The sequence below is a fragment of the Notolabrus celidotus genome, chromosome 10, assembly GCF_009762535.1.
Source record: "Notolabrus celidotus isolate fNotCel1 chromosome 10, fNotCel1.pri, whole genome shotgun sequence".
Lineage (NCBI taxonomy): Eukaryota > Metazoa > Chordata > Actinopteri > Labriformes > Labridae > Notolabrus > Notolabrus celidotus.
In genome coordinates, this window is record NC_048281.1 from 18,110,548 (window position 1) to 18,129,863 (window position 19,316).

The 19,316-nt window shown below is 41.3% G+C and overlaps 1 protein-coding gene across 1 annotated transcript in view; it reads right to left on the bottom strand.

Moving 5' to 3' along the window:
• myo10l3 (myosin X, like 3) overlaps positions 1-18,414 on the bottom strand; it is a 68,532-nt gene extending 50,118 nt beyond the window's left edge. Inside the window, exons 1-2 of the mRNA XM_034693108.1 lie at positions 18,147-18,414; positions 651-749 (exon numbers count right to left, since the gene is read on the bottom strand). Coding sequence (XP_034548999.1) covers positions 651-749; positions 18,147-18,167 — 120 coding nt within the window. The 5' untranslated portion in view covers positions 18,168-18,414. The remainder of the gene's footprint in view (positions 1-650; positions 750-18,146) is intronic.
• Between the last annotated feature and the right edge of the window lie 902 nt (positions 18,415-19,316).

Genomic DNA, 19,316 nt, shown 5'->3' on the forward strand with positions numbered 1-19,316 from the left:
TGTTAAATACGGTTCCATTCATTATCAGTGTCTGCCCCAACATGGCAGCATAAACAATATATCTTTTAAATATCAACATGTATCAGTAGATGAACATCTGTGTATGAAAATCCCCTGAGCAGCTACGAGTGAGGATGTAGGTCGAGTTGTGGAAGTGATGTTGGATGTTGAGGTCCTGCAGACAGTCTTTTTGCCCTGCCCTGTTCCTTCCTCAGACCTTGACCTGATTATAACACCAAATGGCATTTTTGGAAGATCCTGTGAACCGCTTGCAGAGTTCTTTCAGTTCAGACATTCCTTGAGATAACAGTGGTACTGAAAACTCATTTTTGACCTACTGACTTTTAGTGGGGATCTATTTTTTAACCTTTAACTCTCTCTCTCTCTCTCTCTCTCTCTCTCTCTCTCTCTCTAAAACAGGATTTCCTCCAGACACAAAGACCACCATGCTCTGCCAAACAGATAAGCCCAGGCCAATGACTTGACACAAGGAGTCCATTCCTGTCATTCTTACTTTCTTACAAAAGGTGTTGATCCCACCGCTGGACCCCGACACGAAACACATGTACAAACAATTAACCTCCTCACATACGCGACGGGATAGAAAATCATGGGTAAGGCCTGTTCGGCAGAAAAAGAAGCCTTCTTACCTCGCCATAGTCGGCGGTGAGGACCAGGGAGGATTCATCACAGGAGCTGACGGTGGAGGGGAGGAGCTGCTCTTTGTGTCTCAGCCAGACACGGGCCCCCTGCAACACAAAGGGTAGAAGAACAGCATTAGCATCTGGACAGACAGGGCTCAGATTGGAGTTGTGTTTAATGAAAAAAGTACCAGAAGTTTGCATTGAAATCCCATTTAAGGGACTCAGGCTAGTAACACAGTGGGTGAGATGGCTGCACAGTCAGAAGAAACCACAGATGTTCATGCTCTTTTTCCATTTTTTTCCCCTCTTCCCAGCATTGCTCACTACTCTGTGCCACATAGCAGCTCCCTCACCACGATAAACTGGCACAGTTATCCTCTTATTAAACTGTCATTGCTTTCTAGAAGAGAAAATATGTTTGCCAGGCAGCATGCACAGGGTGTGTCAGAAGCTGAAACTACCACTCAGTGTAATACACACCCAGTAAAACTGTCATAATAAGGCTCTGGAGTTCGGTCGTCAGCGCTGAATTGCTCCATTAAATAAATAATTTGACCTACAGTAAGCATGATACTTAAGTAAATAAATCATTAAGATTTTTTGTCCCAGATCACACCCTGGTTCCAAACAGATCAGCACTCCAGCTGATCTGAGCAGCCTGTGTTTGTGTATCAATGTGAGGTCACCAACCTCTCCAGACGTGTTTGTTAGCAGCTCAGTAACCAGAAGCAATAACAGGAATCTGTGTCTGATTGCTCACACTGACGGTCATTTCCTCACACTGGAAGTAAGAGACACATTTATAGAACCAGCAAAGTTTTAACGACTGCACAGGACGAGGATGAATGCCTGTGGCTGGTCTTAAATGAGAATCTTCTGGGATGACTAACTCCACGTGTGTCCGGCTCAGAAACAACAAATATGAACCTTTGGTTAAACAGAACAAAGGAGCAGAGACTGTTTGATTCAAATGCACATTTTTACACTAGCAGTGTGTCGCTCTTTTAACACACAAACTCCTAAGATTGTCTTGATAAATGAAAGATTTTCAGGCCTTGATATTTCAGAAACTTGTTGTTTACACATGCATCTCGGAACGGGCAATTTTCTTTTCCCTGTAACACTTCATCTACAGAGGTGTAATCATGGGGAGGAGTCGCTCCACCTCTGATCTGCTGTCAGGTAGTAACAGAGGCGTAAGTGGGGGGAGGGCAGTGGCAATGTGGATCCAGCAGGGTGGAAAAGCTATGGGTGTATGGTAGAGATGTCAAAAATGAATCGATTGGGGCGCTGGTGGCCTAGCGGTCTAAGCGCGCCACGTACAGAGGCTATAGTCCTCGTCGCAGGGATCGCCGGTTCGATTCCCGACCGGTCGACCATTTCCTACATGTCTTCCCCCGCTCTCTACTCCCCACATTTCCTGTCTCTCTTCAGCTGTCCTATAAAATAAAGGCAAAAAGGCCAAAAAATATAACTTTAAAGAAAAATATGAATCGATTGTTAAGAACTTACTCAAAGACATTTTTTTGGATTTCATATCATGTGGAACAAACATCATGTGATCTCATATTTGTTTAGCTATTAGGGAGGCATTTTAAGTTTAAAGCATGTTCGATGTGAATCAGCCGACTAAAGGTGTTGCGCACAGCGGAGACGCTCAGCTGGGGGCTGCGGCTGAGTGACAGGTCTCCACGAGCGTTTTTTTTCTCTGCCGCTGGACTGACACCTGACAGCTTACACATGTTTATTTTTCTCAATAAGAATGAGTAGACAGAAAACTGGACACTGTGACCCTAGAATATGTCTCTGTTCAGTTCCCTTGTTGCAGTAAATCCACATGTTGTAGTCGGAGCCTTGACTTTATGACTGTATGTCCGCTGAGATTATGGGCCTGCTCCACACGTTGATATTCAGTGTGTTTAACATTTTGAACACCTCAATACGATCCGTAGCTATTTAATACTGTCAGTTATATACATTGTGTTGTGAAGGAAAATTTGATTCAGAGGAAAAATCTAATTTGGCATTGTTTTTGATATGGAAAATGTTCACGTTTTTTTAATGATTAATCGATAATTGATCGTTAACATTTCCAAAGATCGATCATGGAAAATACTTGAAATTTACATCCCTAGTGTATGGGCATGTCTGAGTGTGAATGAATGGGAACCCAACTTCTTTTGGACATTTTACGAGGGAGCTGGCAAGAAAAAGTCAAGAGGAAGTCAGGAGGAAAAATATCCTGCATTTGCATTGATAAGTGAATCTGTGAAAGTGACATGGGCCTATGTCTTAGGCCTTGTTTACACAAGAATGGGCCCCATAAAAATTGAAAAGTCTGTTCTTTGCATTCATAAAAATAATCTGTGTTCACATGAAAATGCAAAAACGAGCATGTATGCCAAGCCAGAAGTTAGGGTTCTTACTTTGTAATTAAACACCAATGAAGAACATCACACATCTGCACATGACAGAGCATAGAGTAGAGACAAACGCACACTTGATAACATATAACTTTTTCTGGAGAAGCGTTAATAAACTCATAAGAGTCAGAAGCACGAACACAGCACGGTAGTCCTCCATTGTTGTTATAATCCTCCTTCTCATGCATGGTTATTTGACGGTGAATGTAATATGCATGCGTGAATGAGGCTGTGACGTCACTGTTTCAGAGGCTCCACTTATCGCTAATTAACATGGCGATGGAAGAGGTTACATTTTTTTTTCAAATCCGCTTTTCAATCTCAAAAGTGAAATATATAATGATGGACTTATTCAAACAGTAGTAAGGCAACATAAATGAGAAGATTATTTGTAGTCAAAGCAAGAGGTATTATAAGCACAGTGTGCACAGAAGAAACTGACAAGAAATTCATCCTCTTGTAAGAAACTCATCTCTGACCAGCAAAATCCAATTTATCATCACAAGGGCCCCCGTCCAGGAGGCCGGAGAAAACGCGGCGCAAAAAGTGAATTGTGCAACCAACAGAGCATATAACCGAAGAGATCAATATTCATGGATTCCACCAGGAAACCTTATACAAGGTCACCACTTCCAGACATCAATCCTCATTAACTATTAACAACAGGCGACCACGTGTGCACACACACTCTCATCTGTGGAGCACAAGTGTGTTCGACAGCAGGGTCAGAGCAAAGATCAAGATGCTTTTGTTTGATACACTTAAATGCAGTCTGTCTTTTATAGAGCTTAAGGTCAATAGTGGATTAAATTAACACAAGAGTGATGATTGGTCTCCTTTCTCTTCTTCATTTTGGGATTCAGGCTTCTTTTTTGGACAAAGGGTCACTCGGTCCAGCCAGTCAGCCTGCAAACCCACTTCCATCATCAAGAATTTTCCTCCCCTCTGTCAGCTAATGGAGGGCAGCTAAATGTGGCTCTCTCAATCCACGGGGGACAGCGGTGAGTGGGGCAAAGAGGGTCGAGTAATTTGGGAGGACGCTAAGAGGAGGGGGGGTAACTGAGGGAAAGAGGAAGGGTGTAGACTCCTGATAATGTCCTGCCTTCTATTGTCTGGAAAGAGGCACACAAACACAAAAACAACAGAGGTATCACCAACACACGGTTCCATATTTACTCAGATTCCTTTTTAATATAAGAAGATTGGTGACTTCCACACCAGTGAGCGACTGTTTCTGCCTGGTACCAGCCGGGCATGCACGGCCGGTTCAGGGAAAAGCTGCTTCACGTGAGTGCTCTGAAGTCCACTGAGGAGATTAATGGTGTTTACTCTATATATTTATAAGAAGATCAGCTGAGGTTATATAACTAAAAATGACAGGGACTGGAATTTAGCAGAAAATGACTGGTACGGTACAGCTCATGGAGCTGATGACGGGCAGCATGTCTGCTGTAACAAAAGGTACATTACGTAAAACGTTGCACACAATGAAAAAGCAGGCAAGCCCTGACATGGAGGGCAGCTCAGAGTTCTGTTTGTTTTTTCACCATATCCCGGAATTTCCTCAATTTCAGTGACACAAAATGAAAAAGACCAGCTTTCAACAGTTCAGATGCTGAGTCAGAGTCTCAAAGGTTTTCCATTTGCTTGATCAAGCACTTTCTTAAAAGAGGCCCAGATACCATTTAATAGATACGTGACGTTAAATCTCTCACCGCAGCACGCACACACCATGCAGTTACAGTTTTATTGACAAGGATTTAGTAGACAAATAATTGACAGTAATAGATGGTTGACTGAATGAGTCGACAGTATAAGGCAGACCAAAAGTCAGCAACAAGCCAGCCAATAAAGATGCTGATTCATGCTTGGCGTTTGTGCAGAGTCATTTACTCCACGGAGAGCAGGCCACTCAGTATAAGATTAAAAAAATGTGTAAAAAACAGTCAGCTTATAAAGGAAACACCCGTACCTGTCTGATTTTGTATTGTTTTTATTTAAGTTATCATTTTAAACTCATATAATTTCATTTTCATGTCAGTTTTAATTAATTTTAACCTTTTCGACTTGAGATTGGAAAATAAAACTGAGAAGGGGAAACAGCAAGTAAGACCTAACACTCACAAACAATACAAAGAACCAAGAGCCCCGTTTCTTCTGATATTCCTTCGCCCCAGTCATTTTAATCTGGTCATATTCAAGAAAATGTTTCTAACATTTATTTTAAACAGCTTATAAGCTTACATTTAAAGCTTTGTCTTCTAAGTCTTAAATGTCAGCAAAAAGACCATACGCTGTTGGAGTGGGGGTCCAGTGAAAACAGTTCATCCTGTCATTACTTTGAAATGTAGAGGTCTGTTGGTCTGTTGTTTTTTTGTGTCTTAGCACGTGAGCATGTGAGTGTGTGTGAGTGTGTTTAAAGGGTCTGAAGCTGGAGGGTATAAAGTCAAGATGAATTGTCTCAGCAACAGATGGTCTCAACAAAACTCCTCCCCCTTTGTCCCCTCCATCCTCAGGAGCTCCGTCACTGAGTCAGGACAAAAGCAACCACCTCTGACAGAGAGCTCAGAAGTTAACCAGGCGGAAATATCCCAAACAAAGGCCAGCTGGGACGCAGAGGGGACACGGGTATCAGCTCGTGTCAGCTCCTCAGGACTTGAATCACCTGCTGCTGAATGACTGGCCACTTGGACCAAACTCATGATATACGTAGAGTGTGTTCTTGTTTGAACTTGTACAATAATCACTGGAAAGTGTTACATTTTTAATGAAACCAAAGAAACCATTCTCTGGCCTCCCTAAATGGTCAGCTCCACCCCCATGCCTCTGGTAACCACATGTTTTGATTGTTCCATTAAAATGTAAAGCTGAACTGCTGCCACAAAATTTCCAGTTCAAGCTAACTTTGAGACTCTGAAAGCCCTCTGGAAATATGGTTTGAAATAGTAAGAGTGCATAAATGGTAACAGAGTTGAGAGTCTTAGGAAAACTGATTTAGCTCAGTTGGTAGGGCACAAGCACCATATACAGTCACGATAGTTTTCAATGCATTGGTCGAAGGTTTGACTCCCGGCCTCTACCCCATACTCTTTTCCTCACGTTTCCTGTTTCTCTTCAGCTGTCCAATCAACTAAAGGCATAACATCCCAAACTAATACTTGTAAAAGTTGAGAGTCTCATTAAGTATATTTTGCTTTTTCAGACTAGGGTGTAGCCTGGCCATTTTCATTTTGACTGACATCTACCTAGCTGCACACACAACAAAGGCACAAGATAGCATAATGCAGCCATACCATAGACTGTATAAAATATGGACGTAGGATCTGTGATGTCACCCATCTGTTTCTGAAGCGCTGTTTTGAGGCCAATCAGCGGCGGCAGCCATATTGCTGCTGTCGAGAGATTGTGACGTAAAGAGGCGGGCTTTGAGCCTCCTAGCCAACAGCTACAGCGTTTCCGCCTGTCAATCAAGGCAGCTGTGCCTCTCATTGGAAGACTCATAATGTCAATATCTTCGAAATTGCCGCTTTCGAAAAAAATTCCCCCCCCTACAGTGTGTGCTGATTGAGAAATTAGCTATCCAGACTACACTCGTCTTTTGTACCAGGCTGTAAACATGTTTATTTCTGCTGTAAAGATCGCCTTTTTTGAATTGGTGTGTATGTGGTTTCAGGTACTCCTGGAGCCAGCCTCAAGCGGATCCTCGATGAACTGCAGTTTTTAGCACTACCGCATTGGACTCAAATTTTTAGACAGAAGGTTGTCGCTTGAGCCTTACACAATGTCTGACTCATTTGAGTCAGAATCAGATAAGGAAGCAGAAAACCCCCTGTCTGAAAATACTTCACAACTCTTATCTAAACACAATTCTTTGCTATCCACACCACAGTTAGTATTCAGCACCACAGACTATAAAAACACAGATGGCACAACAGCCTCTCCTAACCAAAACCAAAACTTTTGGAGTTCCCCCTGGCTGCAGTTCATAGACCAGCCTTATCCATGTTAACAGATAGAACCTTGGTCACTATAAAATCAGAATACAAGTCAAATTTCATTTTTCTCAAATGGGCTTTCTGTCGTAGCTATTAGCTCTTATCAAGCTAATTCATGTGCAGGTTTTCATTTTTGAAGAAGTTTCGTTTTTAAGCTCCTTTAGGGCTCCTGCAGCGTTCTTAACTAATAATCTGTTCAGCTGTGGTCTGTACCTACCAGAGGGATCGATCTATCTCAGTGAGCCCTTTTAAATCCCTTCTTAAAAAATACTTTTATCGCAGAGCCTTCCGGATTTTAACAGAATTCTATTTGACTTTATTTTATTTTAAGCGTCTTAAGAAATATATTTTAAAATAATTGAACTGACATAAGAAAAGCACACCTGCCAATACTTTGCCCAAGATGGGTTTAAACAGATAAATAGCTGCCCTTTGACCTTTTCATTGATTAGTTGGGAATTATTTGTGTTATTTTCATTAACGGTAACCAGTTAAAACCATGTCCAATTAAACACGACATGTAATCAAGTTAAATTTCAATATTTAAGTGTTGGATTGAAACTACTTTCTAATACTTGCAAGGGGCCTGGTGTTATGAACCCTATGAACCCTAAAGTTTTGTTTACCACTGCCTCATGCTGTATGTCATTGAACACTTATACACTTTTGAGGCCAGAATCAGCCGACAAAAGTAATCCAATCCACCATAACAGGCCGCACGCCGACACCCCATCATGCTTTCTGACAGAGAAACCTCTCGGGGTGAATGATGTGATGGTTGAGTCAGAGGCTTGGGTTTCTGCAGCTCATGCAGTGACATCCAGCTCAGAGATTTGCCAACGAACAAGTTTAAATATTTAAAGGGAGTACATGGTACAAGGTGCCACGGCTCTTTCTCTGCTGTCTGGCGTAGTATGATCACAAGTGGTATCAGGTGATCGAATCAGCCAAGGATAAAAGAAAGCTAATTAACTCATCCTGACTTGGACATGGTTGAACAATTAGTTATGATACACCAATTTCTTTGATCATAGTTTTGCTTCATGGTGCGTTGAGTGAAATTCTTCCCAGTGAACAGCAGTGTGAGTGCTGCAGGTACGACTGACTGCTGGCCAGAGATGATGCCTGGCTGAGACATGAGAAGATCAAGCTGGAGGCCTGACAAGCGTCTCATTTATTGGCTCAGACGTAGAGGATAAATGTAACACCGGGAACGTATCTACCAGGAACAAATTCGTCCAAAAGAAACTCGAGCTGTTGATACTTTCACTTGTCCCTCTCAGATTTCCCTTCCTTTGTTTGTTCACTGATGTTTGCCCTAATTATATGTCCTACGATAAACTCCAAATTATCAATGGCTCCTTATTTAGTAGAAGATGCTCAAAAGTAAGTTTCGTTTTTAAAAGGAGGACCATGGTCCAGGAATCCATTCAAACCTCAAATTCCAAGATTTAACAGCATTATCATGACAATAGAGAGGCATACGGCCGAGTCACTAACCCTTTGTGACCCCAATTATGGTGTCCAGACACAATTATGGTGTCCAGACAGATGTGCAATCCAGAACATCGGCTTGCTGGATAGCCTGCGTTTTGTGAGTTTAAATAGCATATTGATACTTGCATGTTCCAAGTGTTTGTAACCTAAATGGCCTTTCGATTATTGGACAATAGGTGGAAACCAACAAACTTCCAGAAAACAAAAAAAACTGTGATCAGTTGACCAGGGAATACCTCTTTCCTGGTCAAAAAGTTGTGGCAAAAGTTGTGTTTTAATTTGGTTATAATGGATATATGTGAAGCACAAAAAAGTTGCCTGATGTATGTAGCCAGGAAATGTTAAAACAACAGGTAGAAATGCTGAAGTTTAGGGCTTTGTCCACCAAAATGGACTATTGCCAAATTCAGGGATTGTAAACAAATCTCCCAAATGCTGAGTAAGTAGAATGAAGGGGGGATCGGCCAAGTAGCTAGTGAGATTAAACAAATGGGCTGAGTGCAGCTGGGAGGAAAATCTGGGCAAAGGTCCTTCTGGGTCTCTAGTCACAGGCTTTACAGTGATGCAAAGTCTGTCGTCCTTCAAACAGCAATCCCTTATCTGACACACAATGAAAGTGATGGGCCATCTCTATAACAAAAAGCAAGTTGTGGTCTTATTAAGCCAAAATAATGAATCAGTTTGGCCTTTGTCAGTGTGTTTAACATTGTTTGACAAAAAGTAGGTTAATGTGTACATGGGCTTGTTCCTCCTGCTGCCATCATGCTCCTGAAATGCTTAACCGGGCCAATAAAACTTTTAGACCCACTTAGCTACTCAAAAGGATTTGGACTTATTCAAAGATACATTTTGAAGGAGTTTTCCTTAGTATCAGTCATACTAAGGATAATCAGTCGATATGTTGTCTTCTGTCCCTAGCCCTAACTCTAACCCTAACCCTTACCCTTCTGTCATCAAGAAGATAAACACAGAGCATTTTAAAGATTGAAAGAAGAAGAAAATTGCACTTCTACGTGGGCCATTTTCTTTGTGTTATTGTTGCCAGATTAACATCTGCCAGCCTGCTGCTGGTGCACAAACACAGCATGGGGTGAGGGTGGGGAAGGGCAGGGTTTGTTACCGAAGGGAAGAAATCACATGATTAAAGGCAACCTTCAGCATCTGTCCTGGAAGACGTATGAATTAATGATGGAGGCAGCAGCTGATCCGAAATTAGCTAATGGAGAAGGAGGAGTCCCTCAGGGGAAGAGGGCTTCCCCCTGTATGTTGAAGAGGGGGGATTGAGAAGAAAAATGGGGGAAAAGGGTGGAGGTTCATCAATTGTTCTTGACTCAGAGGCCCTGCATAAACCCCCTGCGGAGGAAGCTATAAACAGACTTAGAGCGGGACAGCCTGAAGGCAGCGGCCTCATCAGTTAACACTAAGCAGATTCATTTTCATATTCAAGGACTGTTTTTGTTAAAGCAGGAGGTCTGATATGGGAGTTATAAATACAACTGTGTCCCTAGGTTAATAGATATTAAACACAGGCAACACAGCAGGAATCTGCTGTCATCATTTTCTTAATAGATGATCCATTAAAATTAACAGCACTCTTTCAGCAAGTGAAGCAAATATGTCTGAATGAAAGCAAACGCATGTTTTTGTCTGTACAAGTGTGTCTTTTGTCTGTCTGTGTTTCTGCAGGTGGGGGTTGAAGGGCACCACCCCTGCCACCATCTACTGTAGCTAATCTGCCATGTGGCTAATGAGGGTATTGAAGAGAATTTGCATAACAAATTATGTCTTCAGGAGCACAAAAGAAAGAAGAACACATGACACTCAGCAATAGACGCCTTGCACAGTGTCCTGATCTACAGCCTTATCCTGACTGAACATACTCCTCCTCCACGACAACTCTACTGAGTGATTAAAGTCTTAATACGACCCTGAGCTCGGGGTTATGACTCTGTTTTTTTTAAAACAACAAAATAGGTCCTAGGATGAGACGAAGAGGCAGAGAATGATCTGATTACTGTATATTTGATTGGATTTTCGCCTTTAAGCCGGTTGACTTTGAATATCTGCAGAGCCACCTGGCATGCTCCTCCTTCCTCCTGTCTGTCATCTACATATCAAGCCTTCTCTGTACTTGCCTGCAGACTGTTATGGGGTCACACGGCAAGTAAATATTTCAGGAATGCTGCTCCATCAGAACCAGAGTGTGTCGGTGGGATTGTGGGAGACACCTGGGGCATGGAGAGTGGGGTTGTGGTTCAGTTTCGCCATCGCTATATGATCCAGCTCTTGTTACATTGCCATTGGCCTTCACTTTTACCTCCCATTGTCCCATATTGATATTTATTGTGTATTATTATGGCTTTATTTTGTACCTTTATTAGGCCAAAAAAGAATTACAATACTCTTAAACATGAGTCTACATTAATCAAAAATGATAATAAAAAAACCCAACTTAACTACTCACAGCAGGAAAACTCACCATCGCATCAACAATTGCACAAGCAAACAAGTCAAACTGCAGCTATATTTCTAGTGCTGTCTAACATTGAGAGTATTTTGTCCGACGATTGTTGTGTTCAAGTGTGAAACATTGAAAACATGGAACACTCCTCCTTATGTGAGTCTAAGTATCTCATACGTGCTCTTACAAACAGCCCCAGGTCAAACCACACACCCTCATTCCTAATAAACAGCAGAAATGGATGGGAAAGCTAACGGGTCATGACTGTGGATTGTGCCATGCTGTGTTGTTTGCTTCTGTTAAACACAGAGGTGCCTGTTAGAGTCTTCAGGCCATGGCAGTTGAGTATCATGCAGTGTGGGATGCGTACTTAGGCCCGGCGGGGTGTTCATACTGCAATTAGCGACAAAATTACAGCTGTAGCCGCCACCTCACAACAGAGCCAACAAATTTAAAGTTTTCCCTCATTTGTTAGCTGTGACGTGTTTCACCTAAATAACCTACATAGGCAAACGTGACATATCAGCAAGCGTAGACGAACCAACTTCAAGGCTGACATTATGTGTAGTAATCATAGGGGGGCTAAAAAAAAGGAAAGTCAACATCTGGGCTGGGAGCTGTAATCACAGGTTGGAGGTTATTAAATTGCCAGACATGACCTCCGAACTGAAAGGATTTAAAGTACTCTCATTACCAGATCACAGTGTCTGTCAGGTAGGGCAGCCAGTCAAGGCCAAAGATATTTATCATGTCAGCAATAAGTAGTGACAAAATACTGCTTTAATGATGGAGAACAGAGATGTATTTACACATGATCAGATAGTGATGTCAATTTGTATGTGGCTATGTCTGGTTGAACATATAACCACTCGACCAGACGAACACATTACCAGCACAGACATGAGGATGTTAACCTGTAAAGGGGGCCACGGACTGGTGCTGGCTCTGCTGACATTAGCTGTACTCTGTGAACCAAGTTAGTGACGTGTATGTGTGCTCAATTTTGACATTTTCTAGTGTTGTCTTTCCTTTTTGACAAGTTAGTTTGTTGAATTTCTGTTAGATTTCCATTCAAACAACCTGGATATTATTCACTTTAGGACATTCCTATCAAATATTGATAAAAGATTTGTTAAAAATAAATATGAAATGGAAGAATCGCCCTAGTTAAAAGTAAGAATTTACCTGCTGAAGACGAACCAGAGAAAACACAAAAATCTTTTTGAGACATGACGAAGAGAGAGAACAGCTTTGTTGGCACTTTAAACTCAACACTGATAGTTTTTTGCCTTTCTTGTCAAGAGTTAAATCAAATCAACTCAACACTTTATTGTCATTCATCTGGATAGCTTGTATACAGCTGAACGAAATTTCATTTCTCACATGGCATGTGCAAAGCAGTGCAAGTGCAAATAAACGATAGACAAACGATACACTGACAACACAGACAGAATATAAAAACAAGACAAATCAACAACATAAGGACAGACTAGAAAGGGCTGACTATATGAGTTAAACTAAACTAGACTAATTATGGATAATGGAGTGAATAGATAAATAGATAAAACAGTAAGTGAGGTATTGCAGGGTGCAAATGATGCTCTTTCTCTCTCTATATATATATTGAATAAATAAAACAGCTAAACTATTGAATTTAAATAAATAAATAAATAGTTATTAAAACACAGAAGGCACAGTGGTGGTCATTGTCAGTATAAAGTGATAAATGAGAGTATCCTTACCATTTTTTTTCTGTAAGCTAAATATGAGGCTACGGCCACAATCCAATTAGCTTAGTTAAGCAAGAATTATGCTAGCAGATGTAGTCAGTAAAAAGTTTTTTTTTAATCAGTTCACGTTTGGTCCCTATTCATCAGTGGACATCAAACTTATCAGTTAGTGAACCTTGGCGGTAAGTTATTGTGTTTCCTTCAGGAAGAGTGCAGCTAGCTGAATCCCCTTGTTTCCAGTCTGTGCGCTAAGCTAAGTTAAGCTAACACCCAGGCTTTTTACCATACAGACAAAATAATGATAGTGATATTCAGATCTATCTCTTTTAAAATTGTTCTAAGTGTTTCAGATGTGCTGGATTGATCTGTTTTTCATGTTTCCCTTGAGCAAATTTATCATTGTTGTTAGACCAAACAAGACAAGTACATTAGATTAAAGCTACTGTTTTTACAATTCCAGACATGACTCAGCATGACTGTACAACCATTTCTTCATTTCATTTTTGGTTTTACAGATTTCAGACAATGGTTTACCATGTGATTTGTTGTGATAACAAAAAATGTGATTCACCCAGAGCCCTGAGGTGATTTATATTTCAGTAATGACACACCCATGACTGCCCTGGTAGATTAGCACACAGGGAGGACAGGAAGGATGGGTGTTAGAGGACAGATTCAACACTGTCAGTGTGGGTTTTTAGAGCTGTGTCTCAGTACGTTTTTTTATTCTATTTTTTTGTTGAACGTTATTAAAGACTTCAGGGTGTGCAAACGGGCTTTAAGTGGTCACTTACAAAGGAATAGCTGGAGATTTTGAAACGTTTCTTCTCTGGCTCAAAGTTCAAAAGAAAAGTTGACATCACTGTCATTCCTTTGTGATTAGTATAAAGCTGATGCTAGCAGATGTTAGCTTACCTCATAAAACAGCTAGCCAGTTCTGTTTTCAGATGAAAAATTCCACCTTCTAGCACTTCTAAAGCGCAACAACTTTCATGTTTTCCCAATTTGTTTAATTTGTACAAAACTGAGTTTCTGTGCCTGACAAAAAAGGCGTCAGCACATGACAGCCTGTTAAACATCAACTTTAAGTATTATTACATATACATAAGGACAGCGAGCTGTACACATGCCCTCTGTTTATGCTAAGTTAAGCGTACTGTAAGATGATACAACATGCTACATGGCTATGTTGCTGTATTTAAGATACATTTGAAATTAGTAATAACATAGACTGTATAAATAATGGACGTAGTATCCATGACATCACCCATCTGTTCCTGAGTGCTGTTTTGAAACCAATTGGCGGCGGCAGCCATATTGAAAATGAGGAACTCAATCAGGCATAGTGTGACGTAAAGAGGCGGGGTTTGAGCCTCCTAGCCAACAGCTATGTGTTCCCGACCGGGAGTCAAGTCAGACATGTCCTTATTTGGGAAAAAGCTTGTAATCTTAATATCTTTTGAATTGGTGTGTATGTGGTATCTGGTGTTTCTGCAGCCAGCCTCAAGCATATTCTCGATGAATTGCAGTTTATAACACTTCCGCCTGGGCTTCATAGTTTGAGACCGGAGGTTGCTGCTTGGCTAAACTTTATTGTTAAAAGGTTTCTGGGTTTTGGTGGACAGACAGTAAAAGCCACCAAAGACTGGGTATAAACGCACCTTGTCGCTTCAAACAAAAACAGTTTATCCATCATCATAAACTAATTAACAGAGAATCTGCAAGTATGAAAATGTTATTTTCCCCTTAGCACCACAAGCACAGCGTTGTCTGAGGAGCTTGCTAATGTAGCATGTTAAAACTAGAGTCAACAGCGAGGTGTCAGCAGGAGGTTATCACAGCATTCAGCTCCCCATGCGGCAGTCAGCTTGCTGATAGAGAGGGGTCAGGTTACTGATAGAGGCACAAGAAATGCAAACACTAGCTGGAGGGAAGAAAAAGCTAGATCCACGCCACTATCACACGGTTAAATGAAGTGTCAGAAGAGACTTGAAATAGGGAGATAATTTGTTGTTTAAAAATGTAGTTTAAAAAAAATAAAACTAAATCACCTCCCTTCACACCAGGCATCTGAGCCATTATAAGAAAGGATTATCCATGTTATTTGGGTTGCAGTCGGACAATGCCTGTTGGTAATTAGTCCCAGCGCTCTCGTGACTGATTAAACCACCTCCAGACTGTACCAAAGCTGCAAGATTGCTGCTGACGCACACATAAAACACTGCCTTAATAATACCTCCTTGTGTTTGTTCATAAACAACCAGCACTCTTAATCCACCACAACTTCAACACTTTTACAGCAACAATCCAAAGTCCACTCATTAAATGTGATAATCCACTGTATAGCCACTTCTAGTGTAATGCTTGACCATACCGAAAGAATGCAGAAACCATTTGCCATTTTTGGACTCTTATTTCTTCCATCCTTGCAACCTAAATTTACATCCTGCACTCCTTCCGTACTCCATCAGCACGTCTGCAAGGCTGGAAGTCAAGAGCGATGATCCGGGTTTCACAGCTCTCTTAAGTGGCAGCTGGAGGAAGTGACAACTGGGTAGAAAAGACCCCTGGTAGAAAAATAGTCTGGGTTTCTCACATTACCCCATCTTAACGCAGAATGCTCACCAGGCATGCCAATCCACGGCTCCAGCTTCAAAGACCCAGACACAAACAGCACATAGAGCTGCGAGGGATGTTTCAGGATGGGTAGAATGTATGCGTGTGGGTGTGTGAGGTGGAGGTGATGGTGTGAAACCTAAAGCCTTGTCACCACAGCTCTACAATGCATGGATGGCAGGCGGCCATGACCGGGAATTTCAGGGGTCGGGGTCGGGAATCCGGGATTCCCTGTGTCAGAGGATCTTTGAGAGAGAGGAATTTGGTGTGTAATGCAAGGAAGGAGTTAACGGTTGTGGAAAGATCCTCTTGTGGCTTTACAGTGTGCAGCAGCTGCTGCTATAAAGGAACTGATTACCAAGTTTAGAAACGCACATAGCTGGGATTCAACTTTGTCAACAGGATGTTTCACAAAGACGTTAAATATCAAAGGAGTTCTGTTTGATGTCTGTGAGAGGGTGATTGTTTGAAATGTAACAATTCTATCACCTCTGAATGGATGAATGGGAGGAAAGAAGATAAGTGTGTCTTTAAACACACATACAAAAGTGTCACAGGACTGAATGTGGGGATTATATTTAAGATGGCCAAATATAGAAGCCTAGCTGAAGTCTTCTGCCCTGCTCTGATTTTTGGTACTGGGTGTGTGTTTGTGGGTCATATCCCTTCAGAGGACAGATTGGGTGTGGAGTCAAAGCAATGGAGGTGAAGGTTTTATAGTGTTGTGTCAGCTCCTGAGAGGGAAAGGCCACAGTGATGGATAGGACGGGATTCAGGATAAACCTCTGAGCGCACACCCATGAACCTGCTGCTATCTGTATCTGTGATCATCATCATCTTCATCACCTTGAGCAGGAAATCTAGATTAAACAGACTGACAGAGACATATTTGTAACACTCTTTTTTATCTAAACCAAAATGAACATGACTTTCTGAAGATCAAGAGACAGATTTAAGCTTTGCTAAAGTAGCTGCATGCTACAACTTAAAAAACTCATCAATATTGTCCATGTGTTGATATCCACAGCATGTCAGCTGCCGTAAATCAGAGTGATTGTTGGATGTAGTAAATCAGACCTTAGATTTATCCCACTGCACTTGTTTTTACTGAGTTGAGTTTAATCCTCCTCTTACTTCACTTCCAGAAAACCTGCTTAATTAAATCCACACTGGTTGCATGAGGAGTTGAGGATGCTGGCTTGATTCCACGACCCAGAAGCCATTTAAAAACACCATGGCATCGTTCATTTGTTTATCTAAAGGCTGAATGAACAATATCCAAAACACTGACACAAATATGATGGGCTGCTTTGGCTTCTAAGTCATCCAAGAGTGCAAAATCTTCAATATATTGTGTCATGAATTGCAATGGCAGGTAATACATTTTAGACACATCTTAAGAAAAAAACACAACTCTAAGCATTAACAGGGTTAGATTTGGTTTAGAGTAGTACGCTGCACTACAAAAATGTATTGTAACACTTTGTTTTTATTAGTTAGCATTAGAGACAAAATATGCCATATAAATTTAATATATCAACAGACAAGAGTTATATCAAAACTCTGACAGCAGCACAGTAACATTGGTCATGCATAATAAATCAGAAAGACCAAGACAAGGTACTGTACTTTCATATTGCATGACCAAAGTACGACAAAACCGCATTTTGAAAAAGGAAAACAGACACAGCCTGGATGAATTCTTCTAAATCTTTGGGAAAATCCCACATAGGACAAAAGGACACATAACCAGATTAAACAAAGATTTCTGCTGAGCTGAAATAATAACCTTCCTCTGGACAGCATATCACTCTAATAAAATCAGATTAAGACTTAAAATACAGATCACCTCAATCTGTCTGCTGCAGGGTTGGGTTTATGCAACACTATATTGAAAACTATACTTACTTCCCCACCCCAGATACTCGTTTTAATCTGTCTCTGAATTGGAACTTGAGTCATGTGAGTCAGTTCACTGCAGAGGGTCCCATAGCCTTCTGTTGATGTTTTCATTATAGGTACATGAGGTGAAAGGAGGGGCTATGAAAGAATGAGACTGTCACCACCCACACACAACAGCCTCTCCTGAGACTGTGTGCGTGTGCCCTCCTCTGAGTCAGATGAGGATGACAAACCAGACCTATAGTCAGTCTCTACAAACCCTCTGTGAGTGTGTGTGCGCTGCTGTCTGGGCTGATTTGCAGATGACAAATCCAATCTGCAAGGGCACTGATTTTTAATAGGCAGTTTTGGTTAACTGTGGTTAAAAGTGACACTACAAAGAGGGGGAGAAATAACCAATCTAGGGTACAGAGAGAGGCAGAAAGGCTGTCACGTGAATTCTGTTGTCTTTGTCAGTAATGAGATTATCTGGCAGAACTGAGGGGGAGTTTTCTTCAACTCATACACACCATTAGTGTCTGCAATATGCATGAGGCTTGTTGGGATAGCCTGTAAAGCGTCCCCCAGTATACAGCTGCATCCTGTAGAGCAGCCCTGCAACCGCCTGTCTGGGATACAGTAAGGGTGTATATCAGTAGACGAGAAAGCTCTATAAAAAGCACGAAATCAGCGTGATGAATGTGGAAAAGTGGTGTTTCTAAATGATAAGTTAACTCACACTTAAAGGACCTTCTGAAGGCAGCCGGGTCAGAGGACGCGCACACAAAAGCAAACACAGCATAACAAAACCGGATCGCGCATGTGAAGGTTCGGGTGTTAAAAGTGGAGTTAAAACTACAGAAAACAAGGCTCTGTGTTGAGAAAGAAGTTTAACTCACCTCTGTAAAAAATATATCCATGTTAACCAGTGGTCGACCTCACGTCCCTTTGTAGTCTGAGTTCAGGGTACCACAGCAGAGGAGGAGAGGAAGCTATATTCCCAAAAGATTTCCATCCGCTTCGTTAAGATTTAATTTTTTCTTTTGGCCCCGTTTCTCCAGCAGAGTCAGATAAGAGGCATTTTTTCGGACTTATTTTTCTACACTTTGGAGCAGTTATTTTTCTTAAACGTCTGTTGGGTGTCCCGTGAAGCCTGAGTGCTGCTGCGCCGTCTTTCTGCTGTCTAGTCATTTCAATGAACCCGGCACATTATGCAGGGAGGGCGGAGCCTGCAGGGTCACACCCCGCCCCTCGGCATACGCCCTCTTTGTGTCCATGCTACAAAGAGGCTGATGATTTAATAGGACTTGTGCATTTTCCCACTTTTAAGCAACACAAACACACATGTTCTTTACTTAGAACATTATTCAAGACATAAATAAAGATAATGGAGGATATTTTTACAATACAAGATGTGCGAAAGGAAGCAGTGTGGACACTGTTGGACGAACATTGATTAAATATCTATTTGTGAAGTATGGGTAGAGGGCATGTGACAGTGGTACATTGAACATCTTGTTAACTTGTCCAAAATGTCTTGTTAATACTGGTATTTTGTCATTCTCATTATTTGTGCATTATTTTATTATTGTTATTTTTTCTTTATTGTCTGATACAGTATTTTTCTTCTCTGTTTGTTGTTTTGTCTATTTGTCTGGTTTTTTTAAATTATTTTTCATGCCAGTCAAAGTCACACATTTTATCGTGATTTTTTTTTTTTTTTTCCACTCTTCGGCTTGGCACTATCTTGTCCTGTATGTTGTTGATATGTGTTGTTCAAAATTCAAAATCCAATAAACTTGAGTCATAAAAACAATACAAGATGTGCTCCAATGCTGTAGCCAGGGCCGGCCCGTGGCATAGACAGTATGGAGGTGCATTTCGACCAAGAGTTCCGGGGTCTTTTGGCCCCCAGAACTACTTTCCCCGGAACTAAAAGGTTCCTCTGCCCCCATTGTTGTCTGCGTTTCGACCACGAGCTGAAGTCCCGGGTAGACGTATGGAGATAAAAAATGATATTAAATAATATTTTGAAATCTTAATAAAAAACTAAACTAGCATGCGATTCC